At 40.7% G+C, this 27,051-nt stretch overlaps 1 protein-coding gene across 2 annotated transcripts; it reads left to right on the top strand.

Moving 5' to 3' along the window:
• Positions 1-48: 48 nt before the first annotated feature.
• LOC128907008 (elongin-A-like) lies at positions 49-20,036 on the top strand. Of its 2 annotated transcripts, XM_054195309.1 has the most exons (11): positions 49-126; positions 7,122-7,178; positions 9,058-9,170; positions 10,798-11,644; positions 13,206-13,305; positions 14,111-14,284; positions 14,894-14,991; positions 15,798-15,978; positions 16,483-16,606; positions 19,440-19,558; positions 19,699-20,036. In XM_054195309.1, the coding sequence occupies exons 1-11, from the start codon at positions 49-51 to the stop codon at positions 19,758-19,760; spliced, it is 1,953 nt and encodes a 650-aa protein (XP_054051284.1). In that variant the 3' UTR covers positions 19,761-20,036. The 2 variants fall into 2 exon arrangements, with proteins under 2 accessions (XP_054051284.1, XP_054051283.1); XM_054195308.1 differs by lacking the exons at positions 13,206-13,305; positions 14,111-14,284; positions 14,894-14,991.
• Positions 20,037-27,051: the final 7,015 nt, after the last annotated feature.

The following is a 27,051-nucleotide window of genomic DNA, read 5'->3' as shown; positions in this document are numbered from 1 at the left end:
CGGGCGCTGCTACAAGAGGAGCAGGCGGGGGTGAGCGGGCCGGGTGCTATGGCGGAGGGGCGGAGCGTCGCCCGTAGGGTGCTGGAGCTGAAGGAGCTGCTGGGCTGCGCGCAAGAGCCCGAGGAGGTACCGGTGCCGTGGTCGCGCTGGCTCCGGCGTGGAGTTCCACCCGCGGGCGTCAGGGGGCCGCCCCGATCTCTTAATGTATATTATATATGTTTATGTGTACATACGTAACGCAGCAGTGAAGCCCCGTGGCGGGGCGGCCCTTGCCGTGCTGAGGCGATCCGGGCCCGCGCTGTGTCCCCTCGGCCCCGGCTGCCGTCCTTGCCGAGCGGGGAGAGGGGTGTCGGAGCTGAGGGGGAAGCCCCGTGTGAGGTTCCGGCCCCGCATCTCCATTTTGTTTCCCCTTCCTAGTCGTGGCTGTGAGGGGTTGGAGGAAGGCTGGGCAGCGGTCGGGTCACGCATGGCCATTTCCCGGGTGGGTGAGGGCCGAAGGTCCGTGGGGGTCACCAGGAGGCCCTGGGTGAGGAGGAGAAGGGCAAACAAAGGGAGGTGTTGTGTCCTTACATCCAACAGGTAGTGCTGGCTGTGCGAAGTGGCTGGCCAGGTCAGAACAGAGGTGTGGATTTCTGTTTTCTCGGTGGAATAGGTGTTTCTGCTTTGGTGTTTGGTTTTTTTGTTTTTTTTTTTTTTTTTTCCCTTTTCTGCCAGCAAGAGGCGTGTGAGCTGTCGTGCCCTGCGTTGTTGTTATCCCTGGTTCCTGAATAACAAAGCTCTTCTCTCTGAAAAGAAATGAAACCACCTGTAGGACAGCGGGGCTGCTCGGTAGCTGCACAGGCTAGATAAGGACTACTTGAAGCAAGCAAGCATCAGTGGGGAGATGAATCAGACCAGCCTCTGGAAGCTGCTCCTGATGCTCTGGAGGTAGCGGGAGGCAGACAGGGTGATAAGCGCAGGCTCCAGGGCTTAGCGGGGACGTAGACACTCTCCAAGCCCCATCCTGGGCTCTGGAGGATGATGGAAGCAAAGCAGTATGTGCCAAATCTGACTTATGAAGTAATAAATCACACTTGGCCGAAGGTATATTCTCTGAGGGTTGAATTCAGTTTGAAAGTCCAGAATGCGTTCGCCGTGATAGATTTCTAAGACGTTAAAACTTGATGCAAGTTTGTGGAAGTATTTGGAGTCAGAGACAGTATTTGGAGGCAGTAAAATTTAATCTGCAGTGTGTTTGGTAGTTAATGAACTTGAAAAGCTTAGTCATTAATCATATCTACTCTGTGTTTTCAAAGTGCGTGTGTATGCATATATAGGAAATACTGATTTTCTTAGCCAATAATGGTTTATCTTCCTGAATGCCGGTGCTGTAGGCTATATCTGCGCAAAATGCAAATATCTGTGCAGGTGCTTCTTCAGATTTTTTAATTTGAAGTTCAATGAACCTAAAACTTCTTTTTGTGCTACAGAACTGATCAGATCTTTGAATCTTTCGTCTTTCATTTTTTTAATACTTGGGACTGGTGTTGTTATGCTATTCTGAGCAAGTGATTGAAAGGGAAAAGAAACAATTATAGAGGTAATTAATCTTAAGTGATCACAAAACAGTAAGTTTCAAAACACATTCAACTCAAGTGAAAAATGTGAATAGCCCTGGCAGATTTGGCTCTGTTAAGGGAGGAGATGCACAGTTTTTCCTGTGGCATGACTGCAAGCAGGTGCTGCATAAAATGGGACTAATGGTGGTGCTGCAGCGCTTCTGCTGTCTCTGGTAAAACTGTGTCTAGTGAAATAGAAATATTTATGGATAACAGGGGCTAAGGAGTGGTAGGGGAAGGGAGAAATTGGCAGCTGTAAATTGGCAGTCATGAAATGCACTGCTAATAAAAGGTAAATCTAGTAATAGAAAACGCGTAGTTATCATGTTTAAAGGCAAAGAGGAAAGTATTAGGTGTGTGCGGAAAGAATAATAAATCAATATTACAGATGTGTCTGTAGGTAAGTGTTGGTGTTGTCAAATATTTCTGTTCCATACTTAAGAATAATATTTGTCTTGGCACTTTTTAATACTTGTTGAATACTTTCTGATCTGATAGTAACCAGGGAAGATGCAGAACATTGATTGTTCGTGTCAAAAGCTGCTTAATGTGCAAGGTTTGATAGCTACCCCAGTGAGTTTTCAGAGAACTGACCAAAGAATGAACAGAACTAATGATTTAAGTATTGAATGATGCTCAGGATGCTAGGGAAGTTCACCAGGACAGGGGAAAAAAAACCCTGTGCTATTGTTAACACAGGTAAATGAAATAGTCTTCATTGACATCGATCATGAAGGAATGCATTGAGCAGCTACATGATGTTGCGTATAAGATGTAATTGGTGTAGAATTAAAGGATGGTGCCATGATCTGTGCCACTTGATGAGACTTTATGTAGATATGTACTGCCAAATTTATCTCAGATCATATTCAGCTGACACTAACTGTCATAAATATATGCAAGTCTCTTAAGGCATTTGACTTGCTTCTGTATGACGCTGATTACAGTAGCAATGTTATGGACCTGATGCAATACATCAAATGGATTTCAATTGCACTCACCAAAAATAAGTGCCAGACCTTATCAGAAAACAATGTTGATTTGTGGATTTGGTTGTGGATTTGTGGTGGCTTTTCTTGGGGTGGGATGTGATTATACATCTGTTCTTGACATGATGCTACTCAGATCTTTCTTAATTTAGAAGACAGCAAGCAATGTAGGGAAATACTACAACTACTGAAGTAATTTGTGTAAAATGAAGAGAGACTCTTCTAGAAAACCAACTTTGATCACGTGTTAGGCTATGTTCATTTAAGCAACACACATTTTAACATGGCTCAGTGGAAAGTCACAGCTAGGAGCTGTGAATATAGGTCACTCAGGATAGGAGACTGTATTTTGGAAAGCATTGACTCAGAAAATGATTCGGAGCTCTGATGTATTACCAGTTGAGCATGAAATTGCAGTACAATGCAGTGGCTTATGGAATAAATGCTATCTTTGGGTAGTTTAGCAGGGCTCTATAGTATTAGAGGGACAATTACAGGAATATTATGTCCTGTTCTGGGGCCTGTTTTTAAAAACAGCCCTGTCAAGCTGGAAAGATAATAAGGCAGCCAGAGAATGGCTATAGCTCTGGTTAGTGTAACTTACTGGAACTAAAGAACCAAAGTAAAGTGTGTGATTAGTGTTTACATCTCTGTGTTGTATAAGATGCTTGAAAGAAGACTCCTTTAGTTAGCAGAAAGAGATAATTAGATTCAGTAGCTGAAAACAAAACTAGACAAACTTTTTTAGGCAAACAGTTGTTCTTTTTTTGGGTTTTGGGGGGTTTTTTGGTGTGTGTACGGGTTTTTTTTGTTTTTTTCTTTTTTTTTTTTTTTTACTGAGGGCATAGGAATGACTCGCTTGGGAATGTGTTGGGTTTTTCTAATGTCTTCAAAGTCTTGGTGCTCTTTCAAATGAGGTATCTAGCTCAGCCAGAAGTCACAGACTTGGTGAAATTTCATGGGCTGTGTTATAGAAGAGAAGGAGCTAAATAATTGTAGGGATTCCTTTGAGAGAGAGAGATGCAGCTAGTGAGTGAGGAGGGAAGGAGAGACAGCAGGAAAGAGTTACTGTGGTGAAATGTTGAATCAGTCCCTTGACCACAGATGGCCTGGGGACCTGTTAATGGGTCCCATCCTTCCTGAGGGTCCAGCTAGAAAAAAAACAAGGAGACTGTACAACAGTTGTGTAAGGGATGATAGAGCAACACCGGTTCAGTGGGAAGAGACCAAACTCAGTGCACCTGAGATCTGTTGTTATCATCACTTTGTTTTCAGTTTTGACTCTGGAAAATGTTGTTTGCTTGCATGCAACCCATTGTTTGTTACCATTGCCCCCTGCTCTCCCTCCTCCCCTTTACCTTAGCTTGCTCTTGCTCCTATTGTCGCCTTTGCTTTTGTCCCATACCAGTTTGTCCATAAGGCTCTGCTTCTGTTGTCTGTTTATGTTGCATGAAGACCAGTGTCTTGGGCTCGCTTGGAATGTCATTTGTTGGAAAAACAACAGTCCTAAAGGCTTTGGAACATTCGTTAGGAATGAGTATTTAGGAATTACATAGAACAGTTCAGGAATTGTATATAGAGATAATTTTGCATTCTTCACAAGTTTTCTATAAACTTTACCATCTCTTTTAAAAATAGAGTTTTTCTGTAAGGGTGTAGCTGATAGTGGTATGCAGGGTAAAATAAACCAGTGGAGGGTTACATAGGTATTGTGTGTATATGGAAGGACTTGGTGGGGGAAAAATTACTGGATACAGTCCAGTGAGATAAGAAGAGCCAGAGGGGCTACAAATGCTAATGGTAAAAGATATGGTTAGAGGGAGGCACCTCAACTGTCAATCTTCATTTTGTTTTTGAAGGCCTAGTCACAACAGACTTCAGATAAATGACTTTCTCTTTTTTTGCCTTATTTTATGTAATAATTGTAGGGGTGCACCATATAAATATCATGAAGCCAAAGTTTGTGTTTCTAACAAGCTTTAGTTTTGGTGACAGGCTTTACTGTGTCTTATGCTTCACAGTATACCTTTCTGTGACCTTCACCAAAGTCTAGTAGATACTGGAGACTGATATTTGTTCTTTAAAAAGCAAGCAGCCCCTCCTAGTCTTTGATAGAGAAATGAGGACTCTAGCAAATGGGATAAATACAAAGTTTTCCTTCTGTTACTGATGTTTGCCACAAATTAGATTTGATTTCTGATTGTTTGTGTAGGCTTGGTTCTAAATGCCAAAGGCTCAGAGCTGGGTGATTCCTACCGACAGTTTGGATGCTGCCACTTACGTTGTCCAGACACAGTACAAGGCAAAGGGAACTGTCTCTCCTTCAGTAGTCCCGTGCACGCATAGCTGCCGATCTCACTGCAGCCTGAGCCATTCCCTGCTTTCGAGAGGTCAGGATCGCTTCTCCTAAAAGGCTGTTCAGAGCGTTTGATCCATGCTTTCTGTTTTCTTTTTAATGAAACCCTCTTGTTTGTCTTAATTTGCCCAATGTGATATACATTTCAAGAAAGCAAAATGAACAGTATGATCTTTGGTTTAGAAAACTGTGAAAGTTTGTCTTTCATTAAAATGCATTGACTGCTTTTGGACATGCTTGTCATCTAGGTACTTTTGTAATTTAGCCTGTTGGTTTGAAGTTGTATGAGTAGTAATTGCCTGCTTCCTGAATCTGTTCGCCTGAAATGAACTCGGCTTGTCCAAAACCCATCAACAGAGAACACCCAAAACCCCCATTCTCTTTGTAGCTGGATGAAAACAACTTTTAGTATTCTTCCACGTATAGGTTTGTCTTTGGCCTATGGGATTTATTCCCAGTGACTCATACTGCTTGAGTATCTAGTCATCCTATATAGCACAATATAACCTGTCAGCAATGGGTTGCTTCTGTTTTTTCATTGCAAAATAAATTAAATGAATGGGGATATATATTTTTAATTTAATAAAAAAATGACGTAACCTGGCACTGATAACACAGTTTCTATTACTTGTGGTTAACATTGTGAACAATTATTATTTTGCATCTTTGCAATGTATTTTTTTTCCCTGATGGAGTTATTTAGAAGTCGTCCTTGGCTCATGAAATATGTAGGCTATACCTGTGAACTGTCTGGAAAAAGTGAAATGTTAAGCGTGTATTGTTCTCAGAAGTCAGAGTAGTTCTCTTGAGATGGAAAATTTGTTTTTTAAATTCATTGCATATATTCTTAACACAACTTGCTGGCTCAGGGAATGTCTTACTCTTGAATAGGAGATAAGCAGAACTTCACGTGGCTTCTGTATGGGTTCTGAAATTTCAGTCAGGAAGCCTTTTTTTGTAGGTGTCCGGCCCTTTTGTAGTTAGCTGAACTTTTTGGGAGAGAGTTGATTTGTTACCTCTGGTCCTAGGTGTATGTCTTGCTGTTAACAGCTTTTCTCATGCTTTCTCAGGCTGTGGAGCGTTTCTCCTGTACTTCTCTAGGTCTCAGAAACACTCTCGGAGGGTGGATGATTTACAGAAAGAACTGCATGCCAGGCATGTAGATAGAGCCCACTGAACGCAGTGAAATTTAGTGTCAAGTGTTGGATCCCACTACTAATGCATTATAGGAACAATGAAACTTAAAACAACAGTAGAGAAAAATATCCTTCAGTGCAATTTGTAAATAGTTTCTTTAAGTTTGCTACTCACTTTTCTACCTCTTCCACCTTCTGCACCATCGTTTCAGAAGCAATATATAATATGATAAATGACAGTTCATCGCTTATTTAAGTTACCATAGCTGTTATTGTAGTCAAAAAGTTTCTGGGTAGTCTGTTTTGCATTCCTACAGGTTCCTGCCATTGCATTTAAAAGTGGCAATGATCTGAAAAACCTGACTAGTATTCCAGGTTGTGTGAAAGCACTATGAAATGCTGTTCAGTTGCACATTAATTCTGTCATCTACATAATATGCCTTATCTTTGACAAACTTTCAGTGCGAAATAAAACAGCTGTTCTAGCTTGAGCTTGTTTTGTTACTGTACAAATTGCAGTTAAGTTTTCAAAACCTTATTTTTTTTCTCAAACTGGGCTCCCACCAGCTCTATTGCCCTTTCTTGGCCTGGGCTGATGGAGTGGTGCTGCTGACTGGGAGACCTGCTGGGAGACTTGCTGATTTTTTTGCATGGTGCTGGTTCTGCATAATGCAACTTTTCTATTGGTTCCGTGACAAATGGGGGTCACTGCTACACAAGGAGTGTGGGCGTATGTATGTAGCCTGTACTGCTTTATTATTAATCTTTAATGTTATCTCTGTAGTGGCAGATTCATACCTCCTGGATTTTCTGGTATTATGGAAACTGGGGGTTGGCAGAACTGGACTGGTTCACAGCACAGACTTCAAGCACAGCCCTGATGTGTAGTAAAGAAGTGCTTACATTTTCTTGGAGTTACTGGTTATTCCTCTTAACACAATTGAGTATTTTTGGGTTAAACATGTGAATGAAGATGAGAAAAACCAAATAGAACTTACGAATACTTGTTTTAAAAAAAATAAATCTAATGTTTTCCTTCCAGATCATAAAAACACTTAAGGTGCTACAGGATTTGGATATATCACTGGATATTCTAGTGGTAAGTGACCAATAATAGGTTAATCTCTTCCGTAGTGAATTATTGTGTAAATGTCAGGGGTCTGCAATCTTAAAAGCAGGGAACGTGTTGTGTTTTTAAATTTTGACTCTTAATCCTGATTCGTTTAGAGCTCTATACAAGGAACCATGGAGTCTTTTCTAAAAGCCAGCTGGAAGCTGGGCATACAATTTGACAAACAGTATTATGCCAACAGTGATAGTACTGAGCAGCAGTCTGAGCATACAGAGAACACTTTGGTACTTGGGGTTAGTTTCTTCTCCTTGTGAAACTGCTTTCAAGTCAATATCTTAAGACAGTACAAATAAGGGTGAACCATTCTTTAGGTTGGTTGTCTAAATCTTATGTCTTTTATTAGCAGCTCAACGTTAGTTTCCTGCATTTAAAGAGCAAGCATCCCAAGTAAAGGATACTTGTGACTTGTACCCTTTCTAAGCTGCATCCTATCAAATTTTATATTAGAAATTCTCACACTGGTCTGTGAAGCTTCTAGTTGTTATGAGCAATGTGTCTGTATTTTGGGAAGAAGGAAAATGTGGTATTTGCAAGAGAGTTCTTTGAAGACTAGGAGAAAAATATGGTAATTAAGATGTTGGGCTGGGCTGTTCAGGCAAAGGCATTTGCCTCCCTAAACACAGGTAGACTTCTACTGAAATACAGCAATATTTATATATTTTTATTGTAAAACAAAATAATCTCATTATGATTAGTTGTTTAAAATGACAAAGGGCTTCTACAGACAATTCATGTTCCCAGCAAACTTGCATGTTTTATAATGTGACAGACTTTGATGGAGGCCTTCAAGTCAAATAGAAGAAAGAGGTGTCTTACAACTGCTTACAACTCCACATATTTTTGATGCATTTGAAGAACATAAATAGCTTTAGGAAACAATCCCACCAAATTTCTTGCATCTATTTGCAGTACTCTGACCTACCAAACCAGTATTGCTCAAATTACGTAGAAGCTAAATATCCTTAAAGTGAATTTAACGAAGTCCTTTCTAAGGTGTGAGCTGATTATGTGGGAGTAGCACATGTATAGCTCTTGCTCAGGCTTCATATGAGTATCATTTCACTAGTTACAAGCTGCTGCTAACCTAGTGAATTCCAGGTTTTGTAGGCATCTTAAAAGTGGGAGTTTGTGAATCAGACACACTTTCTGATAATGCAGGATTGAAGAAAAAAAATCACCTGTGTTTCTATATACACTCAAAGTCTGCAAGATAGTTGTGCTTAAACAATGTAAAACTCAGTAGAGCAAGACTTGAAGGCACAATGATAATGTGAAAATAATTGTACTGGGGGCAAAATAGAAAATGACAGGTTCTAAATGTCTTTTTTCTTTCTTTTTTTTTTTTTTTTTTTTTTTACCCTGTGGCTGAAATTGAGACTGAGTTTGGTCATATGAACTCTGCACCTCTGACCCTTCTACCCCTGGCTGAGATGCATTTTAGATTACAATACGTCCATCATATGTGCTCTCTAATGTGCTAAAATGTTCCTGCATAAGCCTAAAGGGAGTTTGAATTGATTAATCTAATTCAGTGGAGCAGGATACATTTGTGGGCATAAGCATTCCAGCCAAGAGAAATTCCTGAAATACATACATTTAATGGAGGAAAACTAGTTCTCTTAGCTTTATGAATTAAGAGTGCATTTTGTTTGCCATATTTGGTTATAAATATCTACCTTTCCTTCAGTTCTGTTTGCAGTATAAAGAGTGTGTTTATTTCTTTAGCTGCCATAAGACTGCTCTGACTACTAGGCTAATACTGTTTGTAGCAGTTTTAGAGAAGACTTTTATTTGGTATGTTAGTTGTGATTTATTCTGACTATCTTTCTTGCACTATCTTCAACAGGAAACTGGCATAGGCAAAACAGTTAACAGTTTTAGGAAACATGCCACTGCTGGGAATGTAGCTAAAACCCTGGTAAAACAATGGAAAAAACTTATTCCTCCAGAAAATAAAAGGTAGGTGTCAACTAACTTTCAGAAAAAAGTTAATTATACCATAGTGTAACTTAATAAAATGCAGCTTGGAAAGCTTAGGAAAGTGTTTGGAATTACAAATGTGCATTAGGACAAATGCATAAATCAAATGGCAGAAATGAGGCTGTTGTGGCTTAACCCCAGCTGGCAGCAAGGACCATGCAGCCACTTGTGTGGTTCTCCCCTTTCCCCCTAGAAGTGTAGGGAGAAAAGGAGGGGAAAGGTAAAGGGGGGGGGGGGGAAAACCCTCTACCCTGTGCATTGAGATAAAGACAGTTTAATGGAACAATATCAGACAAGGAAAATAGCAATAATAATGAAAACGGTAAAAGAATAAACAAGACACAAGTTGCTCTCACCACCCAGTAAATTGGTGGATTGGCACCATCCCAAGCAGTGGTCACAAGTACCTGCTGCCTGGCTGATTGCATTTATATACTGAGCATGATGTCTATGTAGGGAATATTCCATTAGACATTCCATCATCCTATATATGCTCCTTCTTAGCTTCTGTGGGAAGCTGAAAAAAGTCCTTGAAAAACATAAACACCACCTGGCAACAACTAAACCAATATTCATTGCTGACATTCCTTTCATACCAAATCTGAAAAACAGCAATCAGTAGAAATAAAATTAACTCTCTCCTAACTGAAACCAGGACAGTCTTGTACAAAATACTAGAAAACAAATCAGAGCGACCAGTATCAGTCAATTTGTGAGCCAGCACTCAGACTTCAACTGCTTTGTTTTTTTTCTTACTGGTGCAAGTTCGTAGGACCCAGCTGATGCACGCAGGACTAAGCCAATGATGTGTATTGCTCTGCACTTCTTCAGGGAAGTGGGAAGCTTGCTCTTTCTTCACAGAGGTGGTGGTTAAATGAGGCAGCTCTCCAGTGATTTTGGTTCTATAGAGGACTTCCTTATAATGTTCTTGTGGACTGAGAGGGGCTTCCAATATTGGAGGAGTCACACTGAGGAGATGTGACTTCTCAGAATGGAGCAGCCACCACTGCCAAGGCCAGGCTAACTATGCTTTAGATGTTTTGCAGACCTCTGACAAGTTGAGCTGAGAAAGCCAAAGTTCTAGATTGACTAAACAGTCCATTTTAAATCTGAAGTTGTTCAAGCAACGGGAAAGTGAAATGCCAGAACCTGTGATAAGCAAAGTAAAAATACTGACCTGTATCACCTACAGAGCATGTCGTAAATTCTCTGTCTCGTAGTTATTTCAAGTACTATGTCTGTGTTATAAAGCATGCAGGGAAGACTGTTTAAAAAAAAAAAAAAAAAAAAGGCGATCCAGCACATTCTAAGCAAACAGTACTGTGTCAGGCATGTTTTCCTAGTGATGGTTGTGTTTCTACTCCCTGCTTGTCGTCTTGTTTCAGTATTTAGCAGCACTAGACTCAAGAGCTGCTTCTCTGGGATTCTGTACTGTTAATGGAAGAATAAGAGCACAGCAGAGCACAGTTCTGTCTTGTAAAATTATGACACATTGTGTGATTTAATGCTTTTAGTTTTACTAGTATAGGTAAAAAGATTGATTATTCAAGAATTTAGCATCAGATGTAGCATGGGATGTAATTTTTATTTTTTTTTAATACTGCAGTGGTCCCAGAGGAAGAAAACAAAATACTGAAAAAGAAAAAGATGAGACAAAAGCTTCTGTTTCCGAGGAGGTTAAGCATCCAGAGAAGTCCAAAGCATCTGTACTGGCATCCAGAAGTTCCAATAGCGCTCCCATTTTGAAAAAGTTAAATAAGCAGCGTACTTGTAGTGAAAAGACCCACCGAAGTAGAGATCGTGAGTCTCAGAAAGAATGTGATAATAAAGAATGGAGCAGCAGTTCTAAGCATGCTTCCCACAGTAACAATCCTCAAGCTAAAGAAAGTGACTTCAAAGAGAGAACCACCACAGACAGCAAGAAAGTTTCAGAAAAGCAGTGTTCCTCTGTAGCCAATAAAGACTTACCATCCCTGAAGGAAAAGCCTAGTAAGGATGCTTCCAAACAGAGAAATCCTAAGCATGTGAAGAAACCAAACCAAAAGCTCGTCATAAAAAGCAAAGTGGAATTATCTAGTGAGGAAAAGCAGTGTTCCTCTGTAGCCAATAAAGACTTACCATCCCTGAAGGAAAAGCCTAGTAAGGATGCTTCTAAACAGAGAAATCCGAAGCATGTGGAGAAACCAAACCAAAAACTCATCATAAAAAGCAAAGTGGAATTATCTAGTGAGGAAGAATTTGAGCCCCCTACTATGTCTTTTGAATCTTACCTTAATTATGATCAGGTTACCAAAAAAAGAAAGAGGAAGGCTTGTTCTACAGGTGAACGGACAAAGTGCAGTGAACAGAACAACTCACTACCACAAAAGGCTTCAAAATTTTTTCATGAAAAAGAGAGAGAGGACGATGAAAAAAAAAGTGAGAATGATCAATCAGAAACTCCCAATAAAAAGGTAAACCACTGCATGGTTGAGATAATAGCAAATAAACTGCAGACGAATAAGTGCTTTGGACTCCTATTTTCAGTGAAATTCAGCTGTATTTATTTTAAGCAATAGATTGCATGGCTCTGACATATCAGCTGCATTGCAGTTGCCAATAATTGCAATAATAGAGGTAAAAATGATTGTTTGTTGCATACTGGCAGTTTAAAATCATAGAATTGCCTAGGTTGGAAGGGACCTTTAAGATCGAGTCCAACAATCAACCTAACACTGCCAAAACCACCACTAAACAACATCCCTACAGTCAACTTGTCTTGTATTTTTAGGATGATTTCCAATATGGCAAAGGTCTTTGATCCATATGAGCTAAACTGCTTTTTACCCACAAAGTAAAAGTACTTACTTCTGGAAAGATGTCCTCTTCTGTTCTTGACCAGCCTGGTTTGTGACTGTAGCAGCTGGTTCTATATAGCACAGTTGTTCTGTCAGATGCTGTGGTTCTTTAATAGTGAATGTTAAGATCTGCAGTGGAACTAAACTTTCTTCTTCTAATGCATTGAAATAAACCACAGTATTGCATATAAAAGTGGCTTAAACATATTTGTAATCTGAACTATCCTAGTCCCTGGTAGTGAAGAAGCTTAAGTAGCTCCTCTGAGCCAAGGTAGATCTAAAATGTGCGTTAATTAGACCTTTAAATGAAGCCCTTTTGTGCACTGGGAATTGGAGGTCTTTTCAAGTCTTTTATCTTTACTGTGATGTGAAAGCTCTGTGAAGGCTTTATTTATTGTGGAAGATCTGCAATCTGAATGTAGTATCTTCTGTCCCAAATGGAGAAATAGTAATGTAGAGTCTTGTGTATGATACTCTAGCATAAACTGTTTGAGGAAAATTCTTGGATGTTCAAGCAGTTGTGAAAAGTTATTAAACATACTGAAGTGAAGTTCAGGGAGATGGAAGCTTTGGGCTGTAAGTGCCTGTCTTACAATTGGAGGACACCCAATACCCAATTTAGATGTTGCACACAACGCCGAGCATTTGTAGGGAACTGTACTTACCAGACTGCTGCATGTTTAAATCCCTTTTTAAGGGGTTGTCTGTGAAAATTTTAGGCTAAATGGCTTATCCAGCACAGTATAGGAGACTTGATAGGACTAGGTATAAAGCTGTTTCTTGTCTTTCAGGGTGGCATTTAGTTTGCCTTTAAACATTTAATTGTGGTTTTGTATTCTTGCAGTTTTGTCTCATTCACTGCATGCCTCTAACCTCAGTAACAGTTTATCTGAAAGCCTGTTAGCTGAACACATCTACTCTGTTCTTTAATTTCTTTTTATGCACTGATTGCAGATATCCCACTGAGTTCCCTTTGTGATGTAGTCTTGATAAATAGACTATGAAAGGGTATGCTGAAAAGTAATCCAGTGAGTAAATTTTATTGCCGAAAAGAAATAATTCTAGTTAGCCTAGTTAACTTTGGGGTTTGCTTAAGGGGTTTTTTTTGTAGCTTATTTTAAGCCTCAGTAAACCCAAACTTGTAATGTTGAAGCAATGTTTCCTTGACTGTGCACAGGCCAAGGTGGCATGTCTCCAAGATCTTCTTAATACTCCACTGCCTAAATTTCTGACAGGCATCTCGGTCTCATCTACCTCATATGCTGCTGAATTTAAAGGTAAGTAGAATGCAGGGCTGATAAATGTTGAACAGTGCAGACTTTTACAGCTTTATGTAGAGATGTCTTTATCCCCTTTCCTAATAAACTATATCAGCTCATCTGTCCATGGCAAAGAAATGCCTCGCCTTCACTTCCTCCTCTGTAGGAATCACATTGAAGTTGAAGGGAGTTACAAAGGCTTCCATCTTATGGCTTGCTGAACAAAGAAATACTGTAGAAGGTTACCACAGATGTAGAGAAGGCATAGGTCAGGTGGTAGTTCTACAGGCTCCATTTATCTTTACTCCTGGTAAAGCCTTAGTGGAAATTCTTAGGAAGCATTAGGTCTAGCTTTGGCATAGGAACTTGCTCGCATCTTTATAGGTAGGTGACACAAAGTGACAGTGGTTCCCCTCCCAGCTTTGGTGAGGTTTCAGTGGTTTCATATCGCCCTGGTCTTGAAACATCACTGCTATTGCAGCTTCTGGCTTCTCTAGGATAACTCAGGAAGATCAATAATGTGCTGTAGAACTACTAATGGAGTAATCTAGCTGTGAATACAGCTCACGTAGATCTGAACTAAATAATGCAAGGCTGGTTTGAGTTGGTGCAGCTCACTTGCAATGTACATGCTAATGATGAATGGACTTCTGTAACGTATGAGACGTGTAAGGGCCCCAAACCGTAATGCAGTAACCTTGTATTTCAAGAAAAATGAATGTACCTGTGTCCTACCAGCTGTGTTTCTCTCAAAGTTGAATGTTTAAAGCATTGTAAAATGTCACAAGGTAAAGGAAACCCTGCTTGATTGTTTTGTTTGCAGATTTCCTAGCACCTGCTGTAGAAGCACCCCAGCAAGTCGTTGAGACTAGTCAATTCACAGGACGGAGACTGAACTCTAAAATGCAAGTTTACTCTGGCTCTAAAACAGTCTGTCTTTCAAAGATGCTTACGCTGTATGAACAGTGCATCCGTGTACTTCAAAATAATATTGATTGTGAGTACTTTAAGGGAATTGTAGCAGTCTGTGCCTAAAGTGTATCAGATTTCTTTTTTTCCTGTCCATGCCAACAACTGGCCTACTAAAAGATATTTTCTGTCCCTACAAATGTTGACTCAGAGCAGGTTGAAAGGCACTTTAGGGGAAAAAAAAAAAAAAGGATTTATGACCATGCTAAAATGTAGTTTTGTGTTGAAAGCTTATGTTTTTTTAAAGTTCTAGTTTTAGTTAAAATATAATGTCCTATAAATTAAAAGCCAAAATAGCTGCTGACTTTTTTCCCCGCAAGATGTTTGTTTGCATAAATTATTAGAATGGGTGATCAAGAAATTTTTTATTCCCTTGCATAGGCAGAGAGGGGAGTGATGCATATCGGTAAAGATGGGACAATAGCTATTCAAAGATGCTTTCTCTGTCTTCAAATACAATTGCCAGTCAGTATGGAGCTGCTAATTTATAAATATTTTCATAGACCGACTTCAAAACATGTATTCTGTTAGTGTTGGCTAAAACTAACTTGTATTTTTATTTTTAAACTGTTTGGTGAGTGGTCTTATCCACTGAGTAAAATAAATGAGATGCTTAAAGTACTGTCCTCTTTTGTAGCACTACATGAAGTAGGAGGTGTGCCCTTTGAAATTCTTGAGCCTGTGCTAACACGTTGCACGCCAGAGCAGTTGTTTCGAATAGAGGAATGTAATCCGGTAAATTCTGCCTTGTTAAATTCAGGCAACCACAGAGGACATGAGGCATCTGTTTCTGCCTTCCTTGCACCCTTTTTGATAAAAACTCTCCACGGGTTACACTGGTTTTCTGTCTTGCATACTTATTTCTTTGACCTCAGCTGTCTTTATCAAGCCTCCCTTTCTCAAGTGTCAGGATTTAAAGCATTTGAGAGAATTATTACTGATAACTAAGTGAAAGCCAGTGGGGGTAGAAAAGTATTTCTCTCTCTAAAAATAAGGAGGGAAAAAAAAAAAAGACCACAGTATTTACCACTGAAATAGCTGGGAAAGTCGTAATAGAACCAACTGCTTTCAAGTCACAAACTGTTAAGGCTGCAAAGCATACCAATCAGCAAATATCAGGTGAGATTTCATGTGTGATAGATTTCTTATCTACACTGTTAAGACTTTAGCTCCATGATGCGTTTGGACATCAAGGTTGTAAGTGTGTAGTGCTTCATAGTGCAAGTTGGCCATTTCTCTGCATGCCTAAAGTTGAGAGCTGGGGTGGCCTGAGCTGGTGCTGGAAATACAAGTCTAGCCTGTAAGCATGGCTCACTAACTCAAATATAGAGCTCTGCTACTTGAAGCTTCGTGATTTCTAGACTGAAGTCAGTATCTGCATGGTATTGTCACACTATATGTTGGGGGTACCTGTGTAGCGGGATTTGTTCCGCACCTTTTTCCACCAGGGAATTGGGCTTTGTCTACAGGCTCAGCTAACAGGCACTCTTGAAAATGTTATTTTAAAATCTTTGATTTAAGATGCCTTGTGTTCAAATTAGACATTTACAGAAGAGTCTGACCGCTTGTGGAAGAAACACTGCCAGAGAGATTTTAAAAATGAGAGCCTTCTGGAATATGAGTCTTGGCGTGAAATGTACTTGAGGTTGTTTAATCAGAGAGAAGAAAAACTGAAGACGCTTACAAAAAATATTATTTCAGCTCAGTCTGAGAAACCAAAAGGTAAAATCTGTGGTTAGCTTTTCCGCTTGCAAAACCCAGTCTCTTCTGCTATCCTTGACACTTAATATGTAGGGTTTAGTGGTTTGTTTGCATTGAGCATTAATGCTGTATCTCTAGGAGAAGTCATCAGGAAAGAACACTTTTAATTTACAGATTGCTTAAAAAATAAATACATGCTTAATCCAATACATTAATGCATAATACTTGCAGCATACAGTAGATGGATCTTACCTTACTGGCTAGACTGAGGATCCTAAGTAACAATGCAAAGAGTACAAACGTAACTACAAATACCAAAGTTAATATGAAGAAATAATCTATGCAGTCTGTATATGATTTGCCATGGTTCAGTTACTACTTTGGTACCAGATTCTGCTGTTCTGAATTATTTTTTTTCCCAGTTTAAACCTAGAAATTGCCACATAACCATATTATTAACTGAGCTTTCAACATAATGGGCAAACAAAAAAGTTACGTATCCTCTGCTCCTTGCTTCTGTGTTAGGCAGGCAAGTAAAAATGGCTTATGTGACCAGTGCAGCAAAACCACCAAGGAACATTCGCCGACAGCAAGAAATCCACGGGACAGCAGGACCTGTCACCCAACTTCATCCCATAGAGAAGTGCAAGTAAGTGTTCTGTACTATGCTTTTAATTTGAGTTTAGTTGTCTTTGTCAGTACAAAAGCTTGCTGGCGAAATATTTTTGAAGTTATAAATAGCTCTCTACTTACTTTCCTTTTTTAAGCAGCTAGTGGCTAGAAACTAACTTGCCTTTTAAGTCTTGCATGCTCTTCTGCTGTGTATGCATCGTCATTGCACATTTCTCCAAAGTGCCAGCGATGAATTCGCCCTCCCAGCTGGAGAGTGAGTGGATGCTGTTGTTTTTCTCCAGATTACAGTAATGCCACTTGACATCCTGGGGAGATTCCAGTGTTGATGTTTCGTGTTTATAAACCTGCCTAGTAGCCTCACATGCTCTCCTGCTTTAATAAAATCCCAGTCAGCTGTCTGGAGTGATACAGCTGACCAGAGTGAATCTCGGCAACTTTTAATACTCTTCATGGTGGATTTCTGCTTTGGCAGCTTAGCGGGGTATCTGGAACAGTCTGTAGTAGTAGCCAACACTAATCACTAGAGGAACAGAAAACTGGGATTCCACAAATGTTTCCTTTGTACAGCACAAAGCCAAATATTCTTTGTGACATCTTAGTTCAGAGTAGTTCAACAGCCATGAGAACTAAAGCTGGGATGTGATGTTTGTTCTGCTGTTCCTGCCAGCCTAATGAATTCTCTTGTATCCAAGATGATGGCTGCAACAGGGAGATAAACCAGCTGTAGCACCAGCTTCTGCCTCTTCTTCCCTTCTCAACTATGTGGAGACAGACATGCTGGTTTTTACTGTTTCAATATCTGTTCTTGTCTGAAAGAAAGGTCAGCGGTTTGATTTAGAAGCACACCATGGGTTGATGAGTCCATGTGCCAGCAGCTGGACCGTAAAAGCTATGGAGAATATTCATACTGCCTGAACATGGGTATCTTAAGCTGTGGTCACTTGCTCTGCTGTGGCTGTTGGTGAGCATGGTGCCCTCCCTTGTCTCCATTGCCTGCGGTTGTTCCCATGTTGGCATAACTGCTTTTCAACTCTCTCTCAAAATTATCCCTTTGGGGGAGTGGCAGGTGGAACATTTTTCATTAATCTGAATTAAGGAACAGTTATGCAGGTTGACAAATATGTGAGTGGATACTGACAGATAGCTGGGAACAGGGACAACAAAAACTTAAGCTGTTGCAAATGTGATGCAAGACCGACTTAGTACAGTTGGACGTGTCAGGAGAGTCATTTTAAGTCGTTTCTGTTACGATGCTGCAGTGCCTGCAACTGTACTGAGTAATTGTTTGGTCTTAGGCACATGAAATTAGATAACTGAACTGACCTGGGCTGACTGGGGGGCAGGGATGTCAGCTCTGGTCATCATATAGTTGCTAATCAGTTGGTAGGGGATGTTTAATTCAGCTGGAGTTTTGTATCAAAACGGTGGGAAAGTGTGTTTTCTGTGTATTTCAGAAGCTTGACTTAGTCGAGCAGCCTTGACTTACTGCTCAAGATGGTGGTGGTATGGGGCAGGAATGGCAGCCTGGATGTAGGTTTACCTTTTAAGGCCTCTTAAAATCACCTTTTACACCAGATACGATGTTTTTATAGCTGCCCATTTAGCTGATGAAATTAGGAAACTACTTTCCATACTGTTGCTGCATTCAATGAAAAGATAGCCCCACGCCAAGGCAGTAGCTTAAGGCACTTCAAGTTAGGCTTTTGCTTTTAGTTGCACTGTGGGAGGGTGTATCTGTGTTTTGACAGACCAGCCTTCCAGTTTAGGTGCTTCAGGTATGTTAGTGTAAATGTCCTTTCTGCTCCAGTAATCTCTGGACCAGTAGCTGAATGATATACTCAAAGCTATGTGTTTGTTTTTCTCATGTATGCTAAATTTGGAAGAACTGTTGTTGTGTGAAACAAGCTGTAAGAGGGTCATTGCTTTGTCTTCTCGAGAAACAAGAGTTTGTTTAGGCACAATAAGTTTAACTTCATTGCTTTGACCGTGTCCTCTGAAAGCCTAGTGGTTTTGCAAGCTGTAGAATTTGTACAGCTGAAATCTTTACTTCAGAAGCTGGTCTTGGAGGAGCTGAAAAGGTCCTATGGCAATCACGCGGATCCCCAGCAGGCTGCTGTTCGCAGTTCAACAGTATACAATAACTGTCAGCAGACGTCAGTGACTGGTTCTGAGGCGTACAGGGCTGCCCAGTTTGGTGACATCATGCTCACACTATAATGCTGTGTTGATTTAACTGTCTTTAGCAGTAGGCATCAGCTCTATATCTGTGCCTGTCTCAGTACTTGTTCTGTTGATTGAGGATTCCAACCTGATATTTAAGGATAGCTATTGTGCCTTTTGCTAGACGTTCCTACTTAAAAAAAAAAAAAAAAAAAACAAAAAAAAAACCAATCAAACAAACAAACAAAAAAACAAACAAAAAAAACCCCAAAAAAACCAGGAAAGCTTGGGTAAATTTGTCCTCCTTTTCTGTCAGAGCTAGTTAGCAGTTCAGCTGTGCTCAAAGAAGAAAATAAAGAGCAAACTAGAGCACAGAGCACTATGAATCACAATGGTATTGCCAAACGTTTTGATCTGTCCCAAATTCTGGTCATGTAATTTTAAAGACAAATAAGATGCATAAAATCTAAGAAATGGAAAAATCTGTTCAAGAATGGAAATGGACTAGATGACCACCAAACATCCCTTCTAAGCTGAATTATCCTATGATTTTTAAATGTATGAAATCTTAAATGCTTGTGATCAGTTGGTTGGTTTTTTTTTCCCAAAATGAGCCAGAGCAGATAGTAGTTTAATATCAAATGCTAACTTTTTTCTTATTTCCTTTTTTTTTTTAAAAAAAAAAAAAGGTTAAGGATTGCAGAAAGCAGACACAGAAATAACTCATCATCAAATCCTATCCCTGCTAGCAACAGTGGAAGCTCTAGCTCAAGCGTAATGCCTCAAGATGGAAAGAAGCCTATCAAAAGTAAATGGAATTTCCTAAGATTATAAAGAAACTTGTTTTAAATTGCTGTCTATTAATATATGCTTAATATTATGCTAATACCATTTTAAGTCACTCACAGCTGTAATCCTAACTGGTCACTTTTTTTTTTGTTATTGAAGAAATTGCACCAATCATGAGGAAAACTTTGAAAGCCTTGAAGAGTAGAGCCGGACGACGATAAAATGAGGCTGCGTATTTGAAGCTTTTGTGACTATTTGTGTATCATGCTACAGCTAACGAAAGTAATGTTGATGTAAGCATTCTTCAATTTGCCTTAGTTAAAGTAGTTATGAAACGGTGCAGGGGCGAATGATTTGCAATAAAAATTGAAACATCTGAGTCCTTTCCTGCTGCTGCTTTCTTATTCATGAGCGAGAAAAACTGAATTGAAATAAAGTCAGTACAAACTAATAAACAAATCAGTTTATATGGACTTTTATGGACGCTGTCTTTATCAGTTTATATACACATTTGCATAAGCTTTTCATGGAAGCACTTAAGCTGTGGGTATATTTTTGCCAAGGTTAAGGTTATCTTGCAGAAATGGCCACAAGGTGTATTTAGATACAATTGCAAAGAGGTCTTGGCATCTCTTGCACAAAAGTGTTTTGGAAACTTAGTGTATTTGTTTCACTGAAGGTTTTTGTAGGCAGACTTTTATATTTTTCTTTTTATAAAAATGTGATTTGGTTGGATTTTAGTTTTAACTCTTCCAGAAACAGAAGGCTGTTTTATAAGACAGTTCTGGAGCTCAACTTCTGACCTGCTGGAATTGGGCTGTGAACTATCCTTACTTAGGACACCACGTGGTTTTCGGTTCTTTTACTTGACTTCAGCAATGCACCTTTAAAGGAGAGGTAGGAGAAGGCAATATTTAAATTTAAATTGCTTTTTAAAAGCAGAATTTATATACTGCCATGACAGTGAGTTAATGAAAAATCATGTGTTATTCAGGAGCTCCTTCTAGTTGGGACACTTTTGGTACAATAATTAAAGCCAGACCTGTTGTGTGATACCATTTAAAGGCATGAAGTCCTTGTGTGGGAGATAATATTTTGGGAACAAGCAGAAGGGAGGGAAAGCAAGAAAGTCATTAGTTTGATGCTGTGGTCATCCTGTAGAACTCATGCAGAATAATCCATTTAAGTCTGGAGATGAGAGAAACCTTGCGCTATACTCTGATCTGCTGCTTTCAGCCTGTCATGAAGAGGCCCATCTCACAACCTTGAATACAAGCCTTGTGTTCAAAGTGAAAAAGCTATTTGGTCTTGAATAGCTGTCCTCTCAAGAGTTGGGGACTGCTGCCGTTTGGGCTGATCTATTGAATGGGTTTGCTTTTATAAATGAGATAATTCTTTGTAGTCACTTCATCTAAACCATCTCACTTGCATGAATTGAAAGATTGACTTTGCCTTGAAGGCATGGCTTACAAATGGAGGGGTTTTTTTCTATAGGCTTCACTCAGTAGCTGCAAGTAGGTCTTGTTTCTTCCTTTGTACTTCTATAGGATTTGGCATCTTGAAACTCCTCCTGAAGCACAGGGTGAGGGTAAGATCATGAAACCAGTTGATGTCTCTTACTCAAGACACAATTTTGTCACCATCCTATAAATTTTCAGGTAGATGACAAAAATACAGCTACTAAAAATGGCTTTTGCAGTCAGGTTAACGTAGTTGCCCATATGTAACAGCTTGGGCAAATGCTCCATTTCTAGAGGGATTTTAAGTCAGCAGGTGTGCTACTGTGTTGTGATTTTTCTCATATGTTATGCTTGCACTGAGAAGAATGGAAGATGAAAACAGGTGTGTTGACCTGGAAACTCTGGGGGGAGCTTTCTCTGTCTCTGGAATCAAAACAAGCATTGACTAATAGGAGAGGTAGCGCGGTGTCTGCCATGCATGTCTGTAAAGAATGCTTCTGGGAGGAGCTATTAGGATTTAAACCTGGCTGAATGGCTAGTGTGCCACACTATCCATCAAACAGCTCTGGTCATTATATAGTTGCTAATCAGTGGTGGAAGTTTAATTCAGCTGGAGGTTTGTATCAAGTGTAGTCCAAATTGTTCAAGAATTATGTTTTTTTGCAGAATCACTTTTATTTGTTGTAGTTCTTGATGGTATGCTGTTATGTGAGAAAAGACAAAGCTGTAACTAAGCCTTCTGTTGGACTCTGGCATTAGAGAACACAGCTGTAACCATTTGGAGCAGCTATAGATGTCAGGAGTGTCCCCTTGGGAGACTGAAGGATAAATAGTTGTTTTAACTATAGACTTGTATTGTTAATTAAGGAGGAGATAACTCTTATCCTGTCCTTGACAGGGATGGCAGAGCTGTGTGGAGGGCAAATTTTGACTTCAAGATTAAGTGGCTTTCATTTCCTCCTCTTGCTTTCTCTCACTTCAAAGGCTGTAGATGTATCGTTGGTAAGAGATACGCAGAGGGTACCCATGGGATCAGATTGTTTTCCTGATAATTTCTACATTAGAAAATACTGTAGACAAGCAAATCTCTTTACGATACAGTAGTTGGGGTTACACACACTTGAGGCTAGGCTTTTTCTTTCACTTCAGATGTGCTGTGGTCTGTTCCTAGGGACTGAATGCCCAGCTGAGGCTGCAGCGTGTCAGGGGTGCTCTGGAAATTCATCTCCCAGCTCATCTGTGAGGAATCCTGTGTTTGTGGTTTGACGCTGCTTCATGACATGATTCAAAGCATACATGGAGGTAAATTCAAAGCTTACTTCAAAAGCATACCATTTTAATCTGGACTGGAACACTAATGTAGATGCTTTGGCAGTCTCCTGCCTTCCCTCCCTGTATGTAGTTACTCCAGTAAAGAGGAGTTCTTGCTAGGTCTGTATGTTCTTGGCATCTGGTATGCCTAACGGTACATAATGCTGCAGAACATTGACCTGAGGCAAATCAGTTTCCTTCTGGTGGATGCATGGAAAGACTCTTGGTTGCTTTTGTTTTCTACTCCCTGGGCTGGTTGCCACATCCCTCTTCCCGATAAATCCTCTATCTTCCCCTTGTGTGTTTGACCTGTTCTGTGTTCTAGTTGACTGGCTCTGAGCTCCCTGGTGGAGAGTTGAGAGTGACTCAGAGCAGCCTGGAGGGGGAGACCTGTGATCCTTCTCAGAGAAGTGGCTATTTTCACAGAAAGTCTAAACATCGTGAGTGCACGATGGCCTTCTCTTCCTTAGAAACACGTCCTGCAGTATCTCTGGAGCATCTCATCCCAGCAGCACAGTGTTTTTCCTTACAGGTGATGAGCAATTTCCAGCAAATTAAATCAGTAATGGGAGAAAAATACGGTCACAAAAGGAAAACCCTGCTGTTACGGAAAAGACCACAAATGGGGGATATTTCTTTTCTTCTTGAACTGTCCACTTCATGCAAAGAAACCACTTTCCACTTCCTGCCAATGTTTGTTTCATAGCATTCAGGAATGTTTTCCATACTGTTAGTGGTTGAACTCAAGAAGAAAGCTCGGCCTGACTGCTATTCCACTTGAAAAAGGATGTATGACCTTGCCATTTAAACAGTCCCTGTGGCAGGAGGAGAAAACACAGTTTTGAAGTGATGCATTTGCTCTTATGAGACCCTGTTCAGAAGGCATGTGAGGTTCCTGGAGCTAAGCTCTTCTCGGGAACCATGTAGGCGTTCAAATGCTAGGTTAAGTCCTGGGCCAAAGCCAGGAAGGGGTTTAGGGTTTGGCATGATCCTTGTGGAAGAATTTGGAGACCTCAGTGAACTGCCCTATGCGTACTGTTGTCAGTTGTTGCTGTTCCAAAGTAAGGCACAACTGGGATCCCTGTCAGCCGGGAGGATGTTGCAGCTCTGAGCATGGTGCTGTTGGCTGTCTAGTGCCTGAGGATTTCTGGTAGCCGTAGGATAATCTCGGTAGAGCGAAAAGAAATCCCCTCACGCAGTGTAAATCTCAGACTTGCCATCTGAAAGCTCAGGAAAATGTCTGCGCCAGGATTTAGTGTGGTGAAAAATGTTGATGGATTGACGAGTAAGAAGACGTTCCTAGATTTTTTGGGGGGGAAAAACACCAACAAAATAAAACCAAAACAACCAGTGAGGGTTGCCTGATCCTTTTATTTGTATTGTTTTCCTTCTCTGCCCTTCCCGTAAAGATAGGAGAGGTCTTTGAGTGAGTGACTGAAGGCTTTGGTTAGATAGCCTACTGTCTCCTCTTGCAGCCACCCTTGCCACCAAGCAGAGGTTTCCCTCCTCCCCCAGAGCTGCCACAGGCAGTGTCCACAGCAGAATTTATCAAAATCTTTTTCCTGCAGTTGTAACTAGTTATTGCCACTGGAGGAACAAGTCTAGTTCTTTCTGGATTAGAAATGTCTGCTTCTGCGAGCTTAGTTCTACCAGGCAAGGGAGGAAGGAGTAGCTTGCTCTCCTGGTTCACCACCTATGGGAGAAATGGTCTTTTTCTTGTTTCTTTACAGGCCAAACTTACTGTGGATTTTTTTTTTTTCTTTTTTAAATTCATCAGTAATTTCCATATGAGCAATTCTTCCCTCCAGCACCCAAAGCGTTTCCCATCTGATCTGCTGAACCAATTGGGGCAAAAAGAATGGTGATGTGTCCTCACCATCAATCAGGTTTGATCTGCTGTAGGGGCTGGGTTCAGCATTTCTTGGTGTGATTATTTGCCTTTGGTTTTCGATGTGTCTCTGCTTTGGGTACCCTTGTTTAGCACTGAAACCCTTCAGGAGGGTGGTGGAATCGCTCTCTGCAGTTGTGCCGCTTGGCGTGAGGATGGGAATAAATCATTCTTCCTCTTGTTTATTGGAAAGAATGTGCAATGTACAGGGGCGTATTATCGTCCTCTCTCCTAGAGTTTCTAGTAAATGTTTTTTTTTAACGTGCTTTTTTAATTTTCTGTTTTGCACACTTGTGAATTGCATCCTGACACAGCTATTGGATTTTCTCCCTCTCTCAACTTCTTCAAAGGGCTGAACTATGTTTTATTCTGTGGTACAGTCATTTTCTTTGGTTACACGTCTTGAATTGTTTTTAAAACTTCAACCTTAATCTTTAGCAAAAAGGGGCTTCTGTGACTACACACGTCTCAGAGACAGAGTTGGAGAGTTGGAGGCTTTTCAGAAAATAAATATAATTTGTGGAGAGGTGGGATGCAAAACAACAAAAAAGCAGATGAAAAACAAGCATTTCCAAATGTGCAAAGGAATGCACTAATCCCAGAAGGCTTGAGAAGACTGTTTCTGCAGATGGACATACAAAGCCCAAGTCTCATGGCCTAGAACGATGACGCTCAGGAGAAGCTGTGTTCTCCAAGATGGAGCATCCTGGAATCTGAGGTCTAATGGTCCTGTGCGTTTACCCTCCTCAGCTTCCTCACCCAGGTGGCCCTAGACAAAAGTAATAAAAATGGAGCGTGGAATTGCCAAGACTGTGGAATTAAATACATGATGAGGCTGTCATAGTTTTTCAGAAATGAAGCATCAAATATTGAGGAAATTACCAGATATTTTAAGGCATAGAAATCTAGTTTCAGAATCCAAGTGTCTCTCTTGGGTTCAGAAAAAGAAACTATTCAGGTCAAGATAGTGCAGAAGGTTGGGGTTTTTTTGTGTGGGTTTTCCTTTTTCTTTTTTTTTTTTCCCCCAAGACTTTAAAGTCCCTGATTTACATGTGAAACTACAAAGTCACGAATGTCATCTTTGTAGCTTAAGCCCTCAATGGTGCGCGTACTGTGGGAAGTGCTGGTGGAAGCCTTCAGCAGCGTATGTTTTGTGAACTCTGTTTACAGAGAAGTCGCTTCTTCTTATCCCTGGTGACAGACATAAAAATGGCACTCGCTCAGGGAGAGGCCTGAACGGCACTGGAAAATCTTACGTAGCCGTCCTCCTACAGAACTGCAAGTGGGTATCCAGGCAGTAGACAGAGCTTTTTACCGCTTCTCCAGGCCCTCTCCCTTAATGTTTATGGAATCGTTGAGGCTGCAGAAGAAGGGATGCTGCTTGCTAGAGCCTGTGGAAGCAGGAAAATAAGCTGCTTAGGCAGAAACGAAGAGGAACGAGCTGCTGCTTGCCTCTGGAAGAAGGAAGGAGTCTATGCTGCGAGAGGGGAGAAGGCTGCTGAGACCTGACTGGGAAGCAATATTCCCTCTTTCCAAGATGCTGACCTCTCTGAGGGGAAAAAAAAAAACAAACTCGGAGCCCTTGTCCTCCTGCCACCTTGCTCCCTGTATTTCATAAGTTTCTCTCACCAGACAAGGCACTTTCCCTACTTCCAGCTGTTCACAACGCTCAGGGCGTTCTTAGCTTTTCTCTCCCACGGATGTGCTGCATCCAGCTCTCTGCAAAGCGTGTTTTTCCCACAGTTACCTGTGTTGATGTGCTTTTCAATGCTTTCAGACCTTTCAGCCTGAAAGTTAGATAATTAGTCTGTCTGAAATTTAGATAAACACTAAAGTGGTGCGTTTAAGCGTGACTTTTCAAAGCATTAGCATCATGCTGGAGCGGTGCTGACAGCTGAGTTCTGGGCTTAGGCATTTAGAAAGGCACAGAGAGAATGAAATGTAGAGAAGCCCCAAAGGCTTGTGCACAAAGCAGCTTCTCCAGGTTTCTAGAAAGCCTGGGACCTGAGTTTGCTTCCACAGCTGAGGGACGAACACCACAGACCCTGAGTGGAGGTACCGATCTCTCTACTTTTACAGGGAAGAGAAAAATACTCCATGCGGCTCCGAAAATGCAAAATCAATTTATCAGGGACCTCGCTACAGCAAGGAGCTCTCTGCCCTGTCCCACAATGTTTTGTTATCATCTGGATGTTGATCAACGGCTGATTAATCCACTGGCATCATTTCAGATTCCTTCCTTTGGTAAGGGGGGGCATTGCTGACAGCCTCCCTCGCCTTTATGGTCGTAGCAAAAATGATTCAGTGCTTTAAGGAGGGGAGAAATACATGAGGAAGTAAGGCTTATGTTGCCTCTTGGACTTCTGCATCTACTCTTCTCTTCAGGCCTAATGAACCAGGGAAATGTATATTTTCTGAAACCTATTTTTCCAGTGACTATTTGGAGAACAAATACTTTTCTAAAAGAAACTGGAAACGTCAAGACATGGCTTTATTCTAGGAGTCCTAATAGGTTCTTAATGGACGATCAAAGATGTTAAAATTTAATGTTCTCAGAAAGGTACTGGTCCCTATGAAGGGAAATGTCCCCAGTCTCTACTACATGTCTTTCCCAGACGTCTCCTGATCAGGAGAGCTGCACGAAGCTGTACCTGTGTTTCCTCTGATGTTTGGTACAGCAACACATTTTTCATTACTGAGAGCTCAAATCGTTTTGGTCTGTCTAAGAAGAGAGGCTTAGGGAAGAGTTTCCTCTTGAAAACCTTGTAGTGGGTTCTTCTACTATGAAGTTATTTAATCATTCAGTGTTATCAAAACTTTCACCGCTAAGATGACAGCATATCTTGATTCTCT

This window comes from Rissa tridactyla, chromosome 3, assembly GCF_028500815.1.
Source record: "Rissa tridactyla isolate bRisTri1 chromosome 3, bRisTri1.patW.cur.20221130, whole genome shotgun sequence".
NCBI classification, from domain to species: domain Eukaryota; kingdom Metazoa; phylum Chordata; class Aves; order Charadriiformes; family Laridae; genus Rissa; species Rissa tridactyla.
This window is presented reverse-complemented; position numbering and strand designations above follow the sequence as displayed.

What these genes read in the sequence shown, in the direction of transcription:
- LOC128907008 (XM_054195309.1), top strand. Translation starts at nt 49, where the DNA reads ATGGCGGAGGGGCGGAGCGTCGCCCGTAGGGTGCTGGAGCTGAAGGAG. An exon ending in ACTTCAAAATAATATTGATT is followed by an intron (nt 14,285 to 14,893) that starts GTGAGTACTTTA and finishes CCTCTTTTGTAG; the next exon opens with CACTACATGAAGTAGGAGGT. An exon ending in TCAGTCTGAGAAACCAAAAG is followed by an intron (nt 15,979 to 16,482) that starts GTAAAATCTGTG and finishes CTTCTGTGTTAG; the next exon opens with GCAGGCAAGTAAAAATGGCT.